The 17,500-nt window shown below is 50.6% G+C and overlaps 1 protein-coding gene across 7 annotated transcripts in view; it reads right to left on the bottom strand.

The window, feature by feature from the left end:
• The window catches only part of LOC143032354 (uncharacterized), a 315,811-nt gene that overhangs the window by 161,877 nt on the left and 136,434 nt on the right, over positions 1–17,500 (bottom strand). For all 7 annotated transcript variants that reach the window (XM_076196960.1, XM_076196966.1, XM_076196963.1 and 4 more), the window contains exon 3: positions 17,142–17,215. In XM_076196960.1, the coding sequence (XP_076053075.1) occupies positions 17,142–17,215 (74 nt within the window). The remainder of the gene's footprint in view (positions 1–17,141; positions 17,216–17,500) is intronic.

The raw sequence follows: 17,500 nt of genomic DNA, 5'->3' as shown, positions 1-17,500 counted from the left end.
AAGGAAAGAGAAGGGGGGGAGGGAGAGGGGGATGAAATGAAAAGGGGGAAAGGGGGAGAGGGAGAGAAGGGAGAGGTAGAGGGGGAAGGGGAGAGGGGGAGAGGAAGAGGGGAAGGGGAGAGGGGGAGAGGAAGAGGGGAAGGGGAGAGGGGGAGAGGAAGAGGGGGAAGGGGAGAGGGGGAGAGGAAGAGGGGAAGGGGAGAGGAAGAGGGGGAAGGGGAGATGGAGGGGGGAAGGGGAGAGGGAGGGGGGACGGGGAGGGGGAGGGGGGAAGGGGAGAGTGGGGGGGGAAGGGGAGAGGGAGGGGGGAAGGGGAGAGGGAGGGGGGAAGTGGGAGGGGAGGGGAGGGGGGAAGGGGAGAGGGAGGGGGAAGGGGAGAGGGAGGGGGAAGGGGAGAGGGAGGGGGAAGGGGAGAGGGAGGGGGAAGGGGAGAGGGAGGGGGAAGGGGAGAGGGAGGGGGAAGGGGAGAGGGAGGGGGGAAGGGGAGAGGGAGGGGGGAAGGGGAGAGGGAGGGGGGAAGGGGAGAGGGAGGGGGGAAGGGGAGAGGGGGGGAATGGGAGAGGGAGGGGGAAGGGGAGAGGGAGAAGGGGAAAAAAGAGAGAGATGGGATAAGGGGAGAGAGATGGGGGAAGGGGAGAGAGATGGGGGAAAGGGGAGAGGGAAAGGGGAGAGGAAAGGGGAGAGGGAAGGGGAGATGGGGGAAGGGGAGAGAGATGGGGGAAAGGGGAGAGGGAAAGGGGAGAGGAAAGGGGAGAGGGGGAGGGAGAAAGGGAGACACAGGGGAGAGGGGGAAAGGGAGACACAGGGGAGAGGGGGAAAGGGAGACACAGGGGAGAGGGGGAAAGGGGAGAGGGGGAAAGGGAAGGGAGAGGGGGAAAGGGGAGAGGGGGGAAGGGAAGGGAGAGGGGGAGAGGGGAAAGGGGGAGAGGGGGAAAGGGAAGGGAGAGGGGGAAAGGGAAGGGAGAGGGGGAAAGGGGGAGGGAAAGAGGTTGAACGGGGGAGGGAAAGGTGAAAGGGGGAGGGAAAGAGGGGAAAGGGGAAGGAAAGAGGGGGAGGGAAAGAAGGGGAGGGAAAGAGGGGGAAAGGGGAGGGAGAGGGGGAAAGGGGGAGGGAGAGGGGGAAAGGGGGGGGGAGAGGGGGAAAGGGGGAGGGAGAGGGGGAACGGGGGAGGGAGAGGGGGAAAGGGGGAGGGAGAGGGGGAAAGGGGGAGGGAGAGGGGGAAAGGGGGAGGGAGAGGGGGAAAGGGGGAGGGAGAGGGGGAAATGGGGAGGGAAAGATGGGGAGAGAGGGAAAGGAAAAGATGGGGTGAGAGGGAAAGGGGGAGAGAGGGGGAAAGGGGGAGGGAAAGAGGGGGAAAGGGGGAGGGAAAGAGGGGGAAAGGGGGAGGGAAAGAGGGGGGAAAGGGGAGGGAAAGAGGGGGAAAGGGGGGAGAGAGGGGGAAAGGGGGAGAGGGGGAAAGGGGGACGGAGAGGGGGAAAGGGGGAGGGAAAGAGGGGGAGAGAGGGAAAGGGGAAGGGAAAGATGGGGTGAGAGGGAGAGAGGGGGAGAGGGAGAAGGGAAAGGAGAGAGGGGGAAGGAGAGAGGGGGAAGGGGAGGGAGAGGGAGAGGGGGAAGGGGAGGGGAGAGGGAGAGGGGGGGAGGGGAGAGGGAGAGGGGGGAGGGGAGAGGGAGAGGGGGAAGGGGAGAGGGGGAGAGGGGGAGGGGAGGGGGAAGGGGAGGGGAAGAGGGAGAGGGGAGGAGAGGGGAGAGAGAGGGGGGAGAGGGAGGAGAGGGAGAGGGGGGATGAATTGAAGAGTAGCAACTCAAGACAGAGCGATATGTACATACATACTGTATATCCAGCACTCGCAGCTTATACGGGCAGGAGTGTCCAGGGCCAGTCTCCTGGCAATATAAGAGATCAACGTAGACGCCAGTACAATGCTTAATCATATGGCTGAATTGTGTCACCTGAACACAGCCCTCTCCCCCTCCCCGCCTTCCTCCCTCTCTCCGTCCCCCTCTCCCTCCTTCTCCCTCCACCCCCCTCTCCCTCCTTCCTCCTCCTCTATTTGCACAAGGAAATCACATGGAGTTTGCCATTTCATCACAGACAGACAATTTCCAAAAACGACAACGACAACAATATAATAAAAACAATCACAACAAAACCATATGCAGTATTAAGAAAATATAATAACAAGATGGTGAAAAATAATAACGACGAAATCTCTTGAGTACTCCATATTATCATCTCACCCTATCAGCGCCCCAACGACCAGGCTCATCATCATCGTTTGTCATTAACGTTGTCACGGCGTCGCTCCACCGCCATTACTGCCGCCTCTGTTCCTGCCACCGCATTCATCACCACCACCAGTCACCGTCACCGTCACCACCACCACCACCATCGCCGATACCACCATTAATACCATCCTCATCACCACCACCGTCCAATCTACCACCTCCAACCCTCTCATCACCATCAGCAACCTCATCACCATCAGCAACCTCATCACCATCACCTCCCTCGTCACCACCAGCCCTCTCATCACCACTAGCCCCCTTATCACCACTAGTCCCCACCCATCACCACGCACACCACGGCCACGACAACGACGACAGCGACCCTCACCACTCTTCACCACCGCTTTCACCACACCATATTAGCCGAAGCCAGAATCTCGCTCACCCCGCCGGCCGCGCACACTCATTCAAAAGGGGACGCACGCACGCACGCACTCACACACGCACAAACCAACTCAAGGACAAAAACAAGCTGACGACATTCAGCTTCAGAATCGAATCGATAGCCGGGCAGAGTGCTGCATGCAACATCCATCCACGTCCAGACCATATGATTCCTCCCCCGTTCCGTAGCGGGTGCCGCCAGACTGTTCTCTTCCTCTCCGTGACGACGATTGGCATCCACAATCCGGGCGAGACTTTTAGATCTATTCTGGCTCTCACCAGGTTATTCGATTTCCCTCCCCAGCCCCACCCTCTTTCGTGGCATTGGGGTAATGAATATCCAGGAAAATTAAACAACTGGCACATGTACTGTATGTGTATTTATATATATATATATATATATATATATATATATATATATATATTATACACATACATGCATACATATATATACCTGCGAATATATGCATACATACATACATATATATACACATATATATATATATACACACACATATATATACACACACACACATATATATACACACACACACATATATATACATATATATATATATATATATATATATATATATATATATATATATATATTGAGACATTCTGACAGGTTGACGTAAGTTGAGTAGAAAACACAGAAGTCTTATTCAGGAAATAAACTCAGACTAAGACTCCTGTTTTTCCTTCTACTTACGTCATATATATATATATATATATATATATATATATATATATATATACATATTATATATATATATATACACACACACATACACAATATATACATATTGACACAGGCATGCATGCACGCACGAACGCGTGCGCGCGCACACACACACTCATACACAAACGTTCACTCACCCATTCACCCACGAACGCGGGCGCGCACGCACGCACGCACACACACACACACACATTCACCCCCCACTCACCCCCACACCCACATTCACCCACACCCACTCACCCACCCACACACACACACATACACACACACATTCACCCACCCACATTCAACCCCCCACACTCACCCCCCCACACACACTCACCCCCCCCCACACACACATTCAACAATTTCTAATGCTTTCTGTACTACTTTCTCCGCTGATTCGCTAATGATATCTGACTAATGACATTCTATGACCTCGATGGTGCCCTCGTTGGCTGTTGAAGCTTTAAATCTGTCTAACTTCCACCTGCAAATCTTTCTTGCTGCCTGCTTCTTGGAACTCGTATTGGGTACCTGACTTTGGTAGTCCTGAAAGATGGACGGCTAAGAGAATCGTCTCCCTTTCTGCCCATATTTAACAATACACGTCATCCCGTCATCTCCATGTATTCCTGCAAGTATCAGCCCCGTGGGGCTGACATTCGGTCTCTGGATAAGCTCCTAAGATGTCTCTGGATTTCAACGTACGTGTGTGTGTGTGTGTGTGTGTGTGTGTGTGTGTGTGTGTGTGTGTGTGTGTGTGTGTGTGTGTGTGTGTGTGTGTGTGATTCACCATGGTCTTGGATCACGTGTTGGATTCGTGATCGACAGCATTTCCCTCGTGATCGACAGCATTTCCCTCCCAGAAGAGAGCTCAGAGCTCATATATGACCGATCTATGGGTAATGCTGTGACATCACACGCACACACACACACATACACCCAACTCCCCACCCACGAGAGTTGGAGTAACGACTTGCAGGGCAGCGATACTGAAATTATTTCAGCCTTGGGCGGGATTCGAACCCAGACCGCCGTAGTGGCGGCCGCGAACGCTACCAATGCGCCAACAAATAGTGTGTGTGTGTGTGTGTGTGTGTGTGTGTGTGTGTGTGTGTGTGTGTGTGTGTGTAAGAATTATGGGAAAAATAACAAATTAATGCAATAGATAATAGTACAGATGGACGACAGAAAACATGTTAAAAATAAAAGCCGAAATGAACGTCGAAAAGAAAAAGCTATATGAAACGCACCAAACAAGTAAAGGTAATCCAACTGCAGCTCAAGACTGCACCAAACTGGCTCTACAACTCCGTCAGCAGCAGCAGGGTCGCCGCAAGATAAATTCTTGCAACCACAATGCGCATCAATACTTATTAGGAAACATTCACCACATTCGAGTAAAAAATACGTAGACACAAATATGCTAACGCTAAAACCAATGCATATTCATGCGGAGTCTAAAATGCAGCCATTATTTTCCAAACGCGAGGTCGCATGCACAGAATTTACGGCCAATTACGAGCCGAGCTAAACCGAATTATGTCAGAGGTTGGCACTAAAACACACTCCGATCTCACCACAGGGGAACGCGCGCAGCACACGGGACAACTTGCCGGAACGCCGCGCCGAGAAAGAACTACCTGGCCAAGGTCAACGGTAATATGGGCGGACGTAAGCAGTTGTTTTGGACTGGTCTACTGCATATCTGTGCAAACACGCATATATACACACACACACGCACGCACACACGCACACACACACACACACACACACACACACACACACACTCTCTCGATGGCGCAGTTGGTAGAGTTCCCGGCCGCCATTACGGCGGTCCGGTTTCGAATCCCTCCCAGGGCTGAAATAATTTCAGTATCGCTGCGCTGCGAGTCGTTAATCCAACTCTCGTGGGCTAGGAGTTGGGTTGTGTGCGCGTGTAAGGTCACAGCATTACCCATAGATCGGTCATGTATGAGGCCTGAGCTCTCTTCTGGGAGGGAAATAGCTGTCGATCACGAGTCCAACACGTGATCCAAGACCATGGTGAATCACACACACACACACACACACACACACACACACACACACACACGCACACGTACGTTTACAGAGAAGCCCAAACGTGAATGTTAAAACGCGCCTACACAAACTCAGTCAGACAAACCCACGCGTTGTTGGGGACCCTGAGAGAAGCCTACGGAAACAGGGTAAAAGCGCTGCAGCTACACTGTGAGAATGTGCAGCCTAGGGTATGCAGATAGAATGTCAACAGAGACATATGAGAAACATGCGGAACTGAAAAGCGAGTGCGGAATCCGTGACAAAAAGAGCTTAGTTAAGATGGTTTGCACGCAGGAACAGAGTGAATGGGACTCCGGCAGGCAGGCAGGCTAGCGAGGGCGACTTGCCGCTCAAAGGTGGGAAGAAAGAGGAAGGGACAACAGAGAATACAGAGCGATGGAGTAAAACAATGCACATAAAGGAACGTGATACAGATGGAGATGTCGGTGCGAGAAAAATGGGATTGGGGAAGAACAATATATCAAACGAAATGTGCGGTGTGTGTATGTAGGGGGTAGGGTGGGGTTGCAGGAAGAATTGTGACGACCTATATTGATTGAAAATAGTATACAAATACAAGAACAAATGAACAACGCCAGCGCTTGTTACACATGTGCAAATATGTGCACAGGGTCCACAGTGCATTTTACCAGACTTTTTATTCATTTTTTTCATTCTGTGATTTAAACAAACAGGAGTGAAAACATTTTTCAAAAGCTGCATACTGGACATACTATGTAGCGAGACATTTGGCCTTATATATATGCATCCCCCTCCGCACAAATTCCAGGGACTTTAATTAATAAATCTACGTACATGACCATGAGCTTAAGTTGCCCCTTTCCCCTGCAGAAATGCGTAACTGAGGTGTCAGGAAGAACATTGTGTATGTATTACAGCGCTGCTAATTGGGGCTAGAGTCTAGAGTGGGGGCAGTTCGAGGCTGCGTGGCGGCAGGCGAGTTCGTATTAGGGACTCCGCCCTCGCCCTGAGAGGACGAAGTTTCGTGACATTAAACGAAATCAAACACACACACACACACACACACACACACACACACACACACACACACACACACACACATATGTAATGTATATATATATATATATATATAATATACTTATGATTATATATATAAATTACATATATACAAATATACATATACACATATACACGTATAAACATGTACACAGACACATACACAAGCAATATACATACACAAGCAATATACATACATCTCCCAGACTAATGCTGGGACGGTCTGCTGTGGTTGTGAAGGTTATGTTGGTGGTGAAGAAGAGGGCCAACCAAAGGTTTATATGCGCCCGCATGTTGTACGTCTCGTTTACATACTCGAGTACAGCAGCGGACAAATAAACCTGACACAGTAGCACGCAATGTGATACTGGCTGTTGTCGGTATGTGGCAAATCTTTTGTGTTCGCGGGTTTCTCTTTACTGTTATTATCGGGTGAAGGCACGAGCCGTCCGATTAATTATGCGTCTCTTTGCTACCAGTTATGAATGCCTCTGATGCGTCAGGTTTATATGACCGTGTGTATATGTGCTGAGGAAGGAGGGAGGAGGGAGGTGGGAGGTGGGAGGAGGGAGGAGGGAGGAGGGAGAAGGAAGGAGGAAGGAGGGGGGGTAGGGAGTGGAGTCAAGTTAGATCGACTTCACGTCCTGATTCAACCGGTTTCCTACCACGGTCAACTTAAAGTTTTATTTTGGCTGTCACCAGCCGATTTTATTTTGATGAAGGAATCCTTTGTCCGTCAACGGATTGATAGGGATCTGGATCAAATGCCCAAACCAGTCTTCCTGTGTTTCGCCCACGAACAAACCCAATTGGACTTGGCTTTTCAAGATCCGATGAAACAGTATAGTTCGTCCCAACGACTGTCAGAGACCTCACGTTGATGCAACAGCTTCTTCACAAATGCGTCTCACTGGCTGTTACAAAGAACGTTCGAGTTACAATTGCCAATCAGGCGCATTTATAACAATGATGCTGCCATAATGTGAACTTTATGTGATTGAATCACTGTGATGGGCTTCCGTCTTCGGTACACATGTGACCGTCAGGCGGCTTCGAAGGGAAGGAGGCCAAAAGGTTCAAGAGATATCGTTGGAGTACTTTCAAATTAAAGTGCAACCACCAATGAGCTTAAGGCGGCGGGGATAAAGATACAAAGAGGAGGGGCTAAGGCTATAAAGGAGGGAGCTGGAGATACACGAGGCGGGGGTTCAGCGTAAAATTTTAGGAACGTGACACCCTTTCATACAGAGTTTCACTCATTCTTTTTAACTTGCTACAACAGACCCTTTCATTCACCTCCCTGGCATCACATCGTTAGCGAAGAGGTTACAATTGATCTCGATGAGCCCTTTACGTACGAGGTAGCACTTTTCCTTTCTTTGCTGCTGCGTCCAGCCCATTTCATTCATCTCCGTGGGAACACCGCGGCCCCAAGTGGGTCACCCCGAAGTACCTCGGAGTGCTTCAACCGACAAAAAACGCTAAAACTGGACCGGCCAAGGTGAGAGATGAGTCATGAACCACCTGAACCAGCCTTGGGGAAGGAGGGGGGTGGGAGGTCGGTGGGCCCATCTCGGGCCTTCCGCCAGCTGACCCGTCCAGATGGTCAGGGGAGGTCGAGGTAGGCGACGACTTCAGGACCTGGACCGCACGTGCGAGAAGAACTTTTGTCACAAACACAAACTTTGCTTACCCTAAGTATTTCCTCTGCATAGTTGGAACGTAATTAGTATACTCTTCCTTCTACTTCACGAAAAACCTAAATTGAATTTCTTGTGTGCGTGCGCGCACCCCTGGTAGCTTTGTTGCACGCGCGCATACACACACACGCACGCACGCACACACACACACGACTCGGTGTTGCAGTTGATAGAGTACTGGACTGCCAGTACGGTGGTACCGGCAGTACCTGGTTCGAATCCTGCCCAGGGCCGAAATTATTTCGCTAACGCTGCGCTTCGGGTCGTTACTCTGACTCTCGTGGGCGGGGAGTTGTGTGTGTGTGTGTGTGTGTGTGTGTGTGTGTGTGTGTGTGTGTGTGTGTGTGTGTGTGTGTGTGTGTGTGTGTGTGTGTGTGTGTGTGTGTAAGGTCATAGCGTTACCCATAGATCGGTCATACGAGCTCTGAGCTCTCTTCCGGGAGGGAAATAGCTGTCGATCACGAATCCAACACGTGATCCAAAGACCAAGACCAAGGTGAATCACACACACACACACACACACACACACACACACACACACGCACACACACACACACGCACAGAGAGAGAGAGAGAGAGAGAGAGAGAGAGAGAGAGAGAGAGAGAGAGAGAGAGAGAGAGAGAGAGAGAGAGAGGAGAGGAGAGGAGAGAGAAGAGAAAAGGAGAGGAGAGGTCTATCAAAAATTCCTTCCATAGTTGGGAATTCCTCTAACCACGGCAATCTGCTCAGTCAACAACCCTCAACTTCCAAAGCACATCCGAGGCAACCTCTTCCTTTTCCTTTTCCTCCTCCTCCTCCTCTTCCTGCATCGCCCCCCCCCCCGCCCCAGGTACAGTAGAAGACTCATTCAACCTTCGTCCGAATTCTTCATTGGTCTATTCACTCTCCATCCAGTGCTTACGTAATCTCACTTCCTTCCTCCACGACTTCTTGTACCTATACACGTCTCAGACGCCACGCCACGCCTCTCCCTCATACATATTTTCACACACACACACACACACACACACACACACACACACACACACACACACTCACACACACACACACACACACACACACACACACACTCACACACACACACACACACACACACACTCACACACACACACTCACACACACACACACACACACACACACACACACACACACACATTGGATTGGGCGCATGTGCTCAGAGGCGGATTAATTTCGAACGATTTGATATGACGCGGAACCACGTTCGAACCCAACAGTCTCTGGCGATTTGCCCTGGAAGTCCGAGCGCACAGGGCAAAGGTGAGACGACCGCAGCCGCACCTCAGCACCTCCTGACGCAAGTTGGCCGTACCGTCTTGCTCCCAGGTTCCCAGGCAGCGCCTTCATCCCCGTCAGGCATCATCTCCCCACATGTCAACAAGGAAATGAAACCTAAACAGCTTTCTCTATGTTTGCTAACCACAATCTACCAATATGTCAACATACATATTCCATACTATGCATACACCCCACCCAATACACACACACACGACGTGCGCTCGCGCGTCTGCACCTGAGTGGGTATGATCAATGCATATATACTCGCTTTGTGTATGTGTTGCCTGTACGCTTCAGCTTTCGTGCGCTTTCACGTTCCCTCTTAGATATTCATGTCGTTATAAATTCACGTTTCTCTTCCCATTTCAAAACACATGGTCATGCAATCATGCACTCACACTCGCGCGTGCACAGACATCTTGAACAACGCCCTCACAAGCACTCGCTATCTCACTAAAGAGAATCTGGGAAAGGCAAGTGAGCGTCCATGCTTGAGGCCAAGATGTGACAAACCGGACGAATCGAGGCCCCGGATCTGTTCAAAATCATGTTTCCCAGAGGGAAGGTGCGGCCGATATGACCCGCGTTTCTTCCTTCTCGTCACTTGCCGACAACAAGCGTGGACGGGCGCTAAAAAAACGTTTACACAAATGCTTATTAGACACGAACGCGTGCAAATCTGCAAAGAAACGAGATAACCCTGGAGCATTCACAGAATTTAAAGAGTGACAGATGAAGTCAGGGAAAAAATTAAGAAATATTACAAGATTGGATCAATCCTGCAACAGTGAACGAGTTAAATTTATGCTCATGAACACAAACACATTCACGCGTACACACAGACACGCTGTTGAACATAAGGAACTAATTTCAATTCATGGCCGGAGATGAAAAAAACTGTGAACCTGATCTGTCCCAGATTAGAATATGAAGTAGCGTAGAGGTTCCCATACAAAAAGGTTAAATATATAAAAGAATACAATGAAAAAAAAATCCCAGATTAACAGGAAGAAAGAAGAATTAGGGTTATTGCTGTGCTCGGACCAATGAAAGATGTAGATAAAATTGACAGCGAAGATCTTTTTTGGACTGAAGAGCAACACGAGGTCAAGGGAAAAAAATCTGAAAAGGATAAGCCGCCTCGAGGATATCGAGAAACACGGGTTTCTGTACAGATACATCAATTTTTGGGAAAAAAGCCAAAGCGGAAATAGTCGAATCGAAAAATGAATTTACAACAAAGGTTGATCGGCGGAAGAGAGAGACGAGACACTTCGTGTGAATCTCTTTCTCTATACATATTCCATTTGTGTGTACACATACACACACCCACAAACACGCATGCACACGTACACGCATGCACACGTACACAGATGCACACGCACACAGATGCACACACACGTACACGTACACACACACGCACACGCGCGCACACACACACACACACACACACACACACACACACAAAGCACTTGGAAACAACGGGAAATGCGTCATTTTGTTCTCCAACGGAGTCTTGACCATCACTCTTGTCAGGGACGAAGGAGGGGGAAGGAGGGGGAGGGAGGGGGAAGGAGGGGGAAGGAGGGGAGGGAGGGGGAGGGAGGGTGGATGGTGATTTGCACGAAGAGCGGGGCGGGGTGTTCAAGGTGTACTGTGGCAACAGGGGGTGTCATGTGGTGAAAGCTTACCATGCGAGGGAAAGCTTCCAGGTAGACTGGCCTTGGAACATCAAGTACGGAGTAGACATGTGTATGGATATGTTACTGGAAGTGTGACGTAATAGGGTGAGGGATGTAACGGGTGATGGTATGACGAAGGAAGAGCGTAACGGAGATGAGAAAGGCTGTGACGGGTGCGTGAGAAAGTATGACGGGGGCTGTAAACGTACGAGGGTGTAACGGGAGGGGAGTGGGCATATCGACGGGGTAAGAGGTGACAATATAATTTGGGTGAAAGTCTAATGGGATTGTGAGGTGTAACGGTTTGAAATGGTAACGAAGTGTAACGGTTTGAAATTGTAACGAAGCGTAACGGTTTGATGTGCAACGGAACGTAACGGGGTGAAGGTTTGGAGATGTAAAGTTGTTTTAGTTAAGAAAGGTGTAGCGGAACAGCATCAGCAGGGTGACCTGTGGATGAGAACGGAACCTTGTGATGAGGTGGTACGTTTCCTTCTATTCCGACTGCCCCCAGGAGATTTTATTAGTCTCCTTAGCACAGCGTTATGTGCGAGACTGATACATTCGCCCGCACAAAGGAAATATCGGGCGATTACGCAGAGACAAAGGATGCTTTGCTGCAATGGCCGACTGGTAGGTGACCACAAGTGTGTGTGTCGGGGGGGGGGGAAGTGGGAGGGCCAAGGGGGAGGGAAGAAAAATGAAGCAGCTTAGAATGGGAACGATGAGGATAAAGAGGATGAGGATAGAGAGGATGAGGATAAAGAGGATGAGGATGAAAATGAGGATAAAGTTGAGGACGGGGATGGAGATGGGGAGGACTGTCGACCAGGCGGGGAGCGCTCAACGCAGCCGCGTCGTCGTCGTCGTCGTCACGCGTGGAGGCTCAGCGGGAAAGTATCGTGACGTCATCGCGGCAACGAAACCTCAAGAGCAACGACGACGACAAGGATGTCGACATTTCTGCAAATGCATCGAGCTGTTTTATCTTTATTGCATACTTCGGCCAAGGTCTAGAAAAGGTAAAAAACATAAACAAGGCTCGCATGTCACTGTTGCACACAAAATGTCGAGAGTATCAGATGCTCCTTCCAGTGTCTCGCTGCATCTTCACAATTGTATATACAATCCTGCAACTTGACTCTCCCCCGACTTAGAATTCAACATTTGTGTGCAATTCCTAAGTTGCACATTTTCTATCTCGGCTGCATATTTTAAAGTCAATGCATACACTCGTATTCAGCACAATTTTGCAACAATGTGTGCTAAGTTCACAAAGTAAGTGTACATTACTTCGTCTGGTGACTCGTTCCTTGATCCTGTATGTCGCCAGCCAATTCTATTCAACCGAGTGAAATCCCGTCCGGGGCGAAAGGATTAAACCCGTTCTGATTACCCCGTCAGTTACGACTTACAAGCTTAGCAGAGAAACCACCAAATTTCCATATTCTGCCGAAGGAAAGGCCTTCGAACTCAGGGAGAAAGAGAAAGAAGGCGAGGCGTTTTCCTGTACACTCCACATACGACTGCACACAAATGACGACAGCGGATGAAGCCATTGATCCGAGCGCCTTCCGCGGCGGAGGCTAATTATCCTTCTATTATGGCTGCCCTGAGGACATCTCGTTCAACTCGTTAGCGAAGAGTTTAACAAGGTGATTGAACCCTGCAAGTCAATTTAACACTACAAACTACCGAGTGGAAGCAACATCCATCTCTTACAGATCCAAAGCTTTACGAATATGAATTCTTCATTGCGTCCGATGAACACCGAATAACAGTGGTCTGGTTAGTATTTTCACAATAATAACTAGAAGGTCCCAAATTGCCAAAGCCCAGATTTAATCAAGCAGAAACAGCTCTGGAAAGTGTGCACTTAATAAAAGGAATAAACTTCCAGCGAGGGAGATAGAATGTAGTACGACCTAATCATTTGCAAGCAATATGTTGTAATGTCTAGCAATTATGTGTTTTTATTATCGTTACATTGTATTCGACCTCGTTGTGGACGGCATTCTTTGCAACCTGATCCAAGTGCAAGTAGTCATTGTTTGTACGCTCGTATGCGCTTGCGTGTCTGCGTAGGAGTGTGGTTCAAGCGTGTGATTGAACATGTGAATATATATGTATGTTTGTGTATGTATGTATGTATGTATGTATGTATGTATGTATGTGTGTGTATGTATGTGTGTGTGTGTGTGTGTATGTGTGTATGTGTGTGTGTGTGTATGTGTGCGCGCGTGTGTGTGTGCGTGCGTGCGTGCGTGCGTGTGTGTGTGTGTGTGTGTGTGTGTGTGTGTGTGTGCACGCGTGCGTGTTCCACCTATTAGTAGGCAATTTGATTCCCCCTTCGAAAAACCGACGGGTTAGAAAGGGACGCGCATCGGTGGTGGCTGAAGAAAGGGAGATGGAACTTGTGAGGGCAATTTTGTTGAGGGAGGGCGGAGGTGAGAAAACGGGGGGAAATCGGAAGGAGGTGGAATGAAGTAAAAGGAGAGAACACAATAGTAGCAGGGAAGGGGAAAAGAGCAGAGGAAGGGGAAGAGGGAGGGGGCAGGACGGAAAAAAGGAACTGACACCGATGGAAGATATGGCTGCTGGGAGACGACATGGCTGCGAGGCAGGAAACGGTGGGTGGTGGTAATTACAGTGGTAATTGTGGTCTTGGTGTTGGTGCTGGTAGCGTTGGTGGTGGTGGGGGCGGTTAGATAGCGGTGGTAATTGTGGTAATTAAGATGGTGGGGGTAACTGTGTTAACTGTGGTGGTGGTGATAGTGACGAAAGTCGTGGTGGTATTGTTAGCGACGGCGGTGGTGGTGGTGGTAGAGATGGCGGTGGAGGCACTGGTGGAGGCACTGGTGGTGGTGGTGGTGGTGATACTAGCTGCAGAGAGACGAGACAATAGGAGGAAGAAACAACGGGAGAAGAAGAAAAAAAGAGAATTGGACCAGAAATGTGATGCGGGAGATGACCATGGAAATGTGACGGTGAAGGGGGAGAGGATGAAGGGGTAGAGGATGCAGGGGGAGTCCAAGAAGGGGAAGTCCAAGAAGGGGGGAGTCCGTGAGGAGGGAGTCCGAGAAGGGGGAGCCCGAGAAGGGGGAGTCCGTGAAGAGGGAGTCCGTGAAGAGGGAGTCCGAGAAGGGGGAGTCCGTGAAGGGGGAGTCCGTGAAGAGGGAGTCCGTGAAGAGGGAGTCCGTGAAGGGGGAGTCCGTGATGAGGGAGCCCGAGAAGGGGGAGCCCGTGAAGGGGGAGCCCGTGAAGAGGGAGTCCGTGAAGAGGGAGTCCGTGAAGGGGGAGTCCGTGATGAGGGAGTCCGTGATGAGGGAGTCCGTGAAGGAGGAGTCCGTGGAGGGGGAGTCCGTGGAGGGGGAGTCCGTGAAGAGGGAGTCCGTGAAGAGGGAGTCTGTGAAGGGGGAGTCCGTGAAGGGGGAGTCCGTGAAGGAGTCCGTGAAGAGGGGGAGTCCGTGAAGAGGGGGAGTCCGTGAATGAGTCCGAGAAGGGGGAGTCCGTGAAGGGGGGGAGTCCGTGAAGGGGGGGAGTCCGTGAAGGGGGGGAGTCCGTGAAAGGGGGGGAGTCCGTGAAGGGGGGGGAGTCCGTGAAGGGGGGTCCGTGAAGAGGGAGTCCGTGAAGGGGGAGACTGTGAAGACCTGGTGATGAAAACTTAGTAATGGTGAAATGGTAACGAGGAAGAATATATGGTAATTGGACAATGGTAATGGGGAAAACAAGGTAATGGATAGAAGATATAGCAATGGAGTAATGGTGTTGAGAGAGAAGACAGGGTGATCAAGATAAAATGGTGGTAAAATGCTTCTCACAATATGGAGGAAATGAAATAGCGAGTGGATCTGATTGTGTGGTGGTGACGGGTAAGGTGGGGGAGGGGTGGGTGCACGTGGCTCGGGTGGTGAAAGCCCAGGATGCTGGAGGGGCTGTTCAGGTGACATGACAAGGTGCTGACTGACGCTGACAAGACGGACCGACGTTTCCTCATGGGTCGATAGACGATAACAGGGATGCCGAAGATGACGACGACGACATATTCGACGATAGCGATGATGGCGATGGCGACGACGACGACGAGGGCGACGATGACAGTGACTACCATGGTGACGACGACGACGACGAAGGCAATGATGATGACGAATACAATGATGACGACGAAGACAATGATGATGATAACGACGACGACGACAATGACATCGACGACGAAGACAATGATGAGGACGACGAAGATAATGACGACGACGAACACAATGACAAGGACGAAGATAATGACGACGACGAACACAATGACTAGGACGACGAACACAATGACTAGGACGACGAAGATAATGATGACGACAACGAAGACAATGATGATGATGATGATGACGACGACGACAATGATAACGACGACGAAGACAATGTAGAGGACGACGAAGATAATGATGACAACGACGAAGACAATGATGAAGACGACAAAGACATGACGCCAACGACGACGGAGAAAATGATGAGGACGACGAAGATAATGATGACGACGAAGACAATGATGACGACGACGAAGACAACGATGAGGACGACAACGTTGACGACGACGACAACGACAAATCCAGCGCCGTGCATTGCAGCCGGCGACCGTTCTGCACAAAGTCGCCCTCGACTCTGGTGAACCTGACTTGCAACCTTCCCTGCCTGCCGCCAGGCGATTTTATTCAGCCGAGAGGAACCTTCCGCCCGTCGAGACCAACGGTCCATCGTGATTAAAGCAACCCCCAATACGCTCGATCACACAGCGCTGTTGTCCGCATTGCACGCCATTATTGACATTGTGGTGATAACATTGACGGAACCGTATGGCATGGGTGGACAACAAGCACCGAGTCAATACAGCGTGTTAATACCACAACTATTGAAAGGGACCACACAACACTAATATATTCATACGTTTTATTCTTACAACCGCCTGTCGATTTCATTCAGTTATGGTCCTTCAAGCTTGCATTGGAGAGTTCCGCTTTGCTTTATTAGTTTCCCCCCTCCCCCCCTCCCCCGGGGCTGCCCTTACACACCTGTCATTAGGAACCAAGGTGTTGCTAGGCTGCATGCATGCAGGTGTACGTATGGAGGAGCGGGGGGTAAGGATGGGCTGAAGGGGAGATGGTGTAAAGTGGAACGCTAATGGGGTGACGGGGTAGATGGGGTGACGTGAGAGGAGGGGAAGGACTGATGTAGGGTTTTGGTGATGGTAGGATTTCAGACGGGTGGGGATGGTTAAAAAGGGTTGTAGTGTGAGGTAGGGTGAGGATGGTTCCAGAGCAGGGTGAAGAGTGCAACGATATAATCTAAGGATGGGGTGAAGGCAATGTTAGTACGGGGTGAGGACAGTTTAAGGAGGAGTTGGTGCGAGTAAACTGGAGGTTGGGGTGAGGATAGCGGGGTTGGGGTGAGGATAGCGGGGGTTAGGGTGAGGATAGCGGAGGTTGGGGTGAGGATAGCGGGGTTGGGGTGAGGATAGCGGGGGTGGGGGTGAGGAGAGCGGAGGTTGGGGTGAGGATAGCGGAGGTTGGGGTGAGGATAGCGGAGGTTGGGGTGAGGATAGCGGGGTTGGGGTGAGGATAGCGGGGTTGGGGTGAGGATAGCGGGGTTGGGGTGAGGATAGCGGGGGTTGGGGTGAGGAGAGCGGGGGTTGGGGTGAGGATAGCGGGGGTTGGGGTGAGGATAGCGGGGGTTGGGGTGAGGATAGCGGGGGTTGGGGTGAGGATAGCGGGGGTTGGGGTGAGGAGAGCGGGGGTTGGGGTGAGGATAGCGAGATTTGGGGTGGAAATAGGGTTGGAGGTGAAGACAGAGTGGGGATAGTGTGTGCTGGAGTGAGGTTAGCGAGGATGAAGAGGGTGCGAGGATGAAGAGGGTGCGAGGATGAAGAGGGTGCGAGGATGAAGAGGGTGCGAGGATTTATACGAACTGACTGACTGACTGACCTCGCGTGCTGGTGGCGGCATCGGCGATGCGCTGAAAAGCGTCCAGGAACGAGGACAGGGCGCCGATGGTCGACCTGCAATCACAAGAAGAATAACAAATAAATCAAAAGGCAATAAATAGACCAATGATTGCACATGTATAACAAACAAACAAATACCAGCGGGCTGGGGAAGAGGGAGGGGAAAGGGGGCAGTGACTGCACAAAAGAATCTCGAGAAAAAAAACAAGACTTTGCAAAAAAAAAAAAAAAAAAAAAAAGGGACAATAACAAGGGCTCTGCTGATGCCAAGAAGAGGCAATACCCTCCAAATCCCGTTCGTCAGCCGAGTTCAACATTATTTATGCCGCGGCTAGCTTG

This window comes from Oratosquilla oratoria, chromosome 13, assembly GCF_046742065.1.
Source record: "Oratosquilla oratoria isolate Oo_2021 chromosome 13, ASM4674206v1, whole genome shotgun sequence".
Lineage (NCBI taxonomy): Eukaryota > Metazoa > Arthropoda > Malacostraca > Stomatopoda > Squillidae > Oratosquilla > Oratosquilla oratoria.
This window is presented reverse-complemented; position numbering and strand designations above follow the sequence as displayed.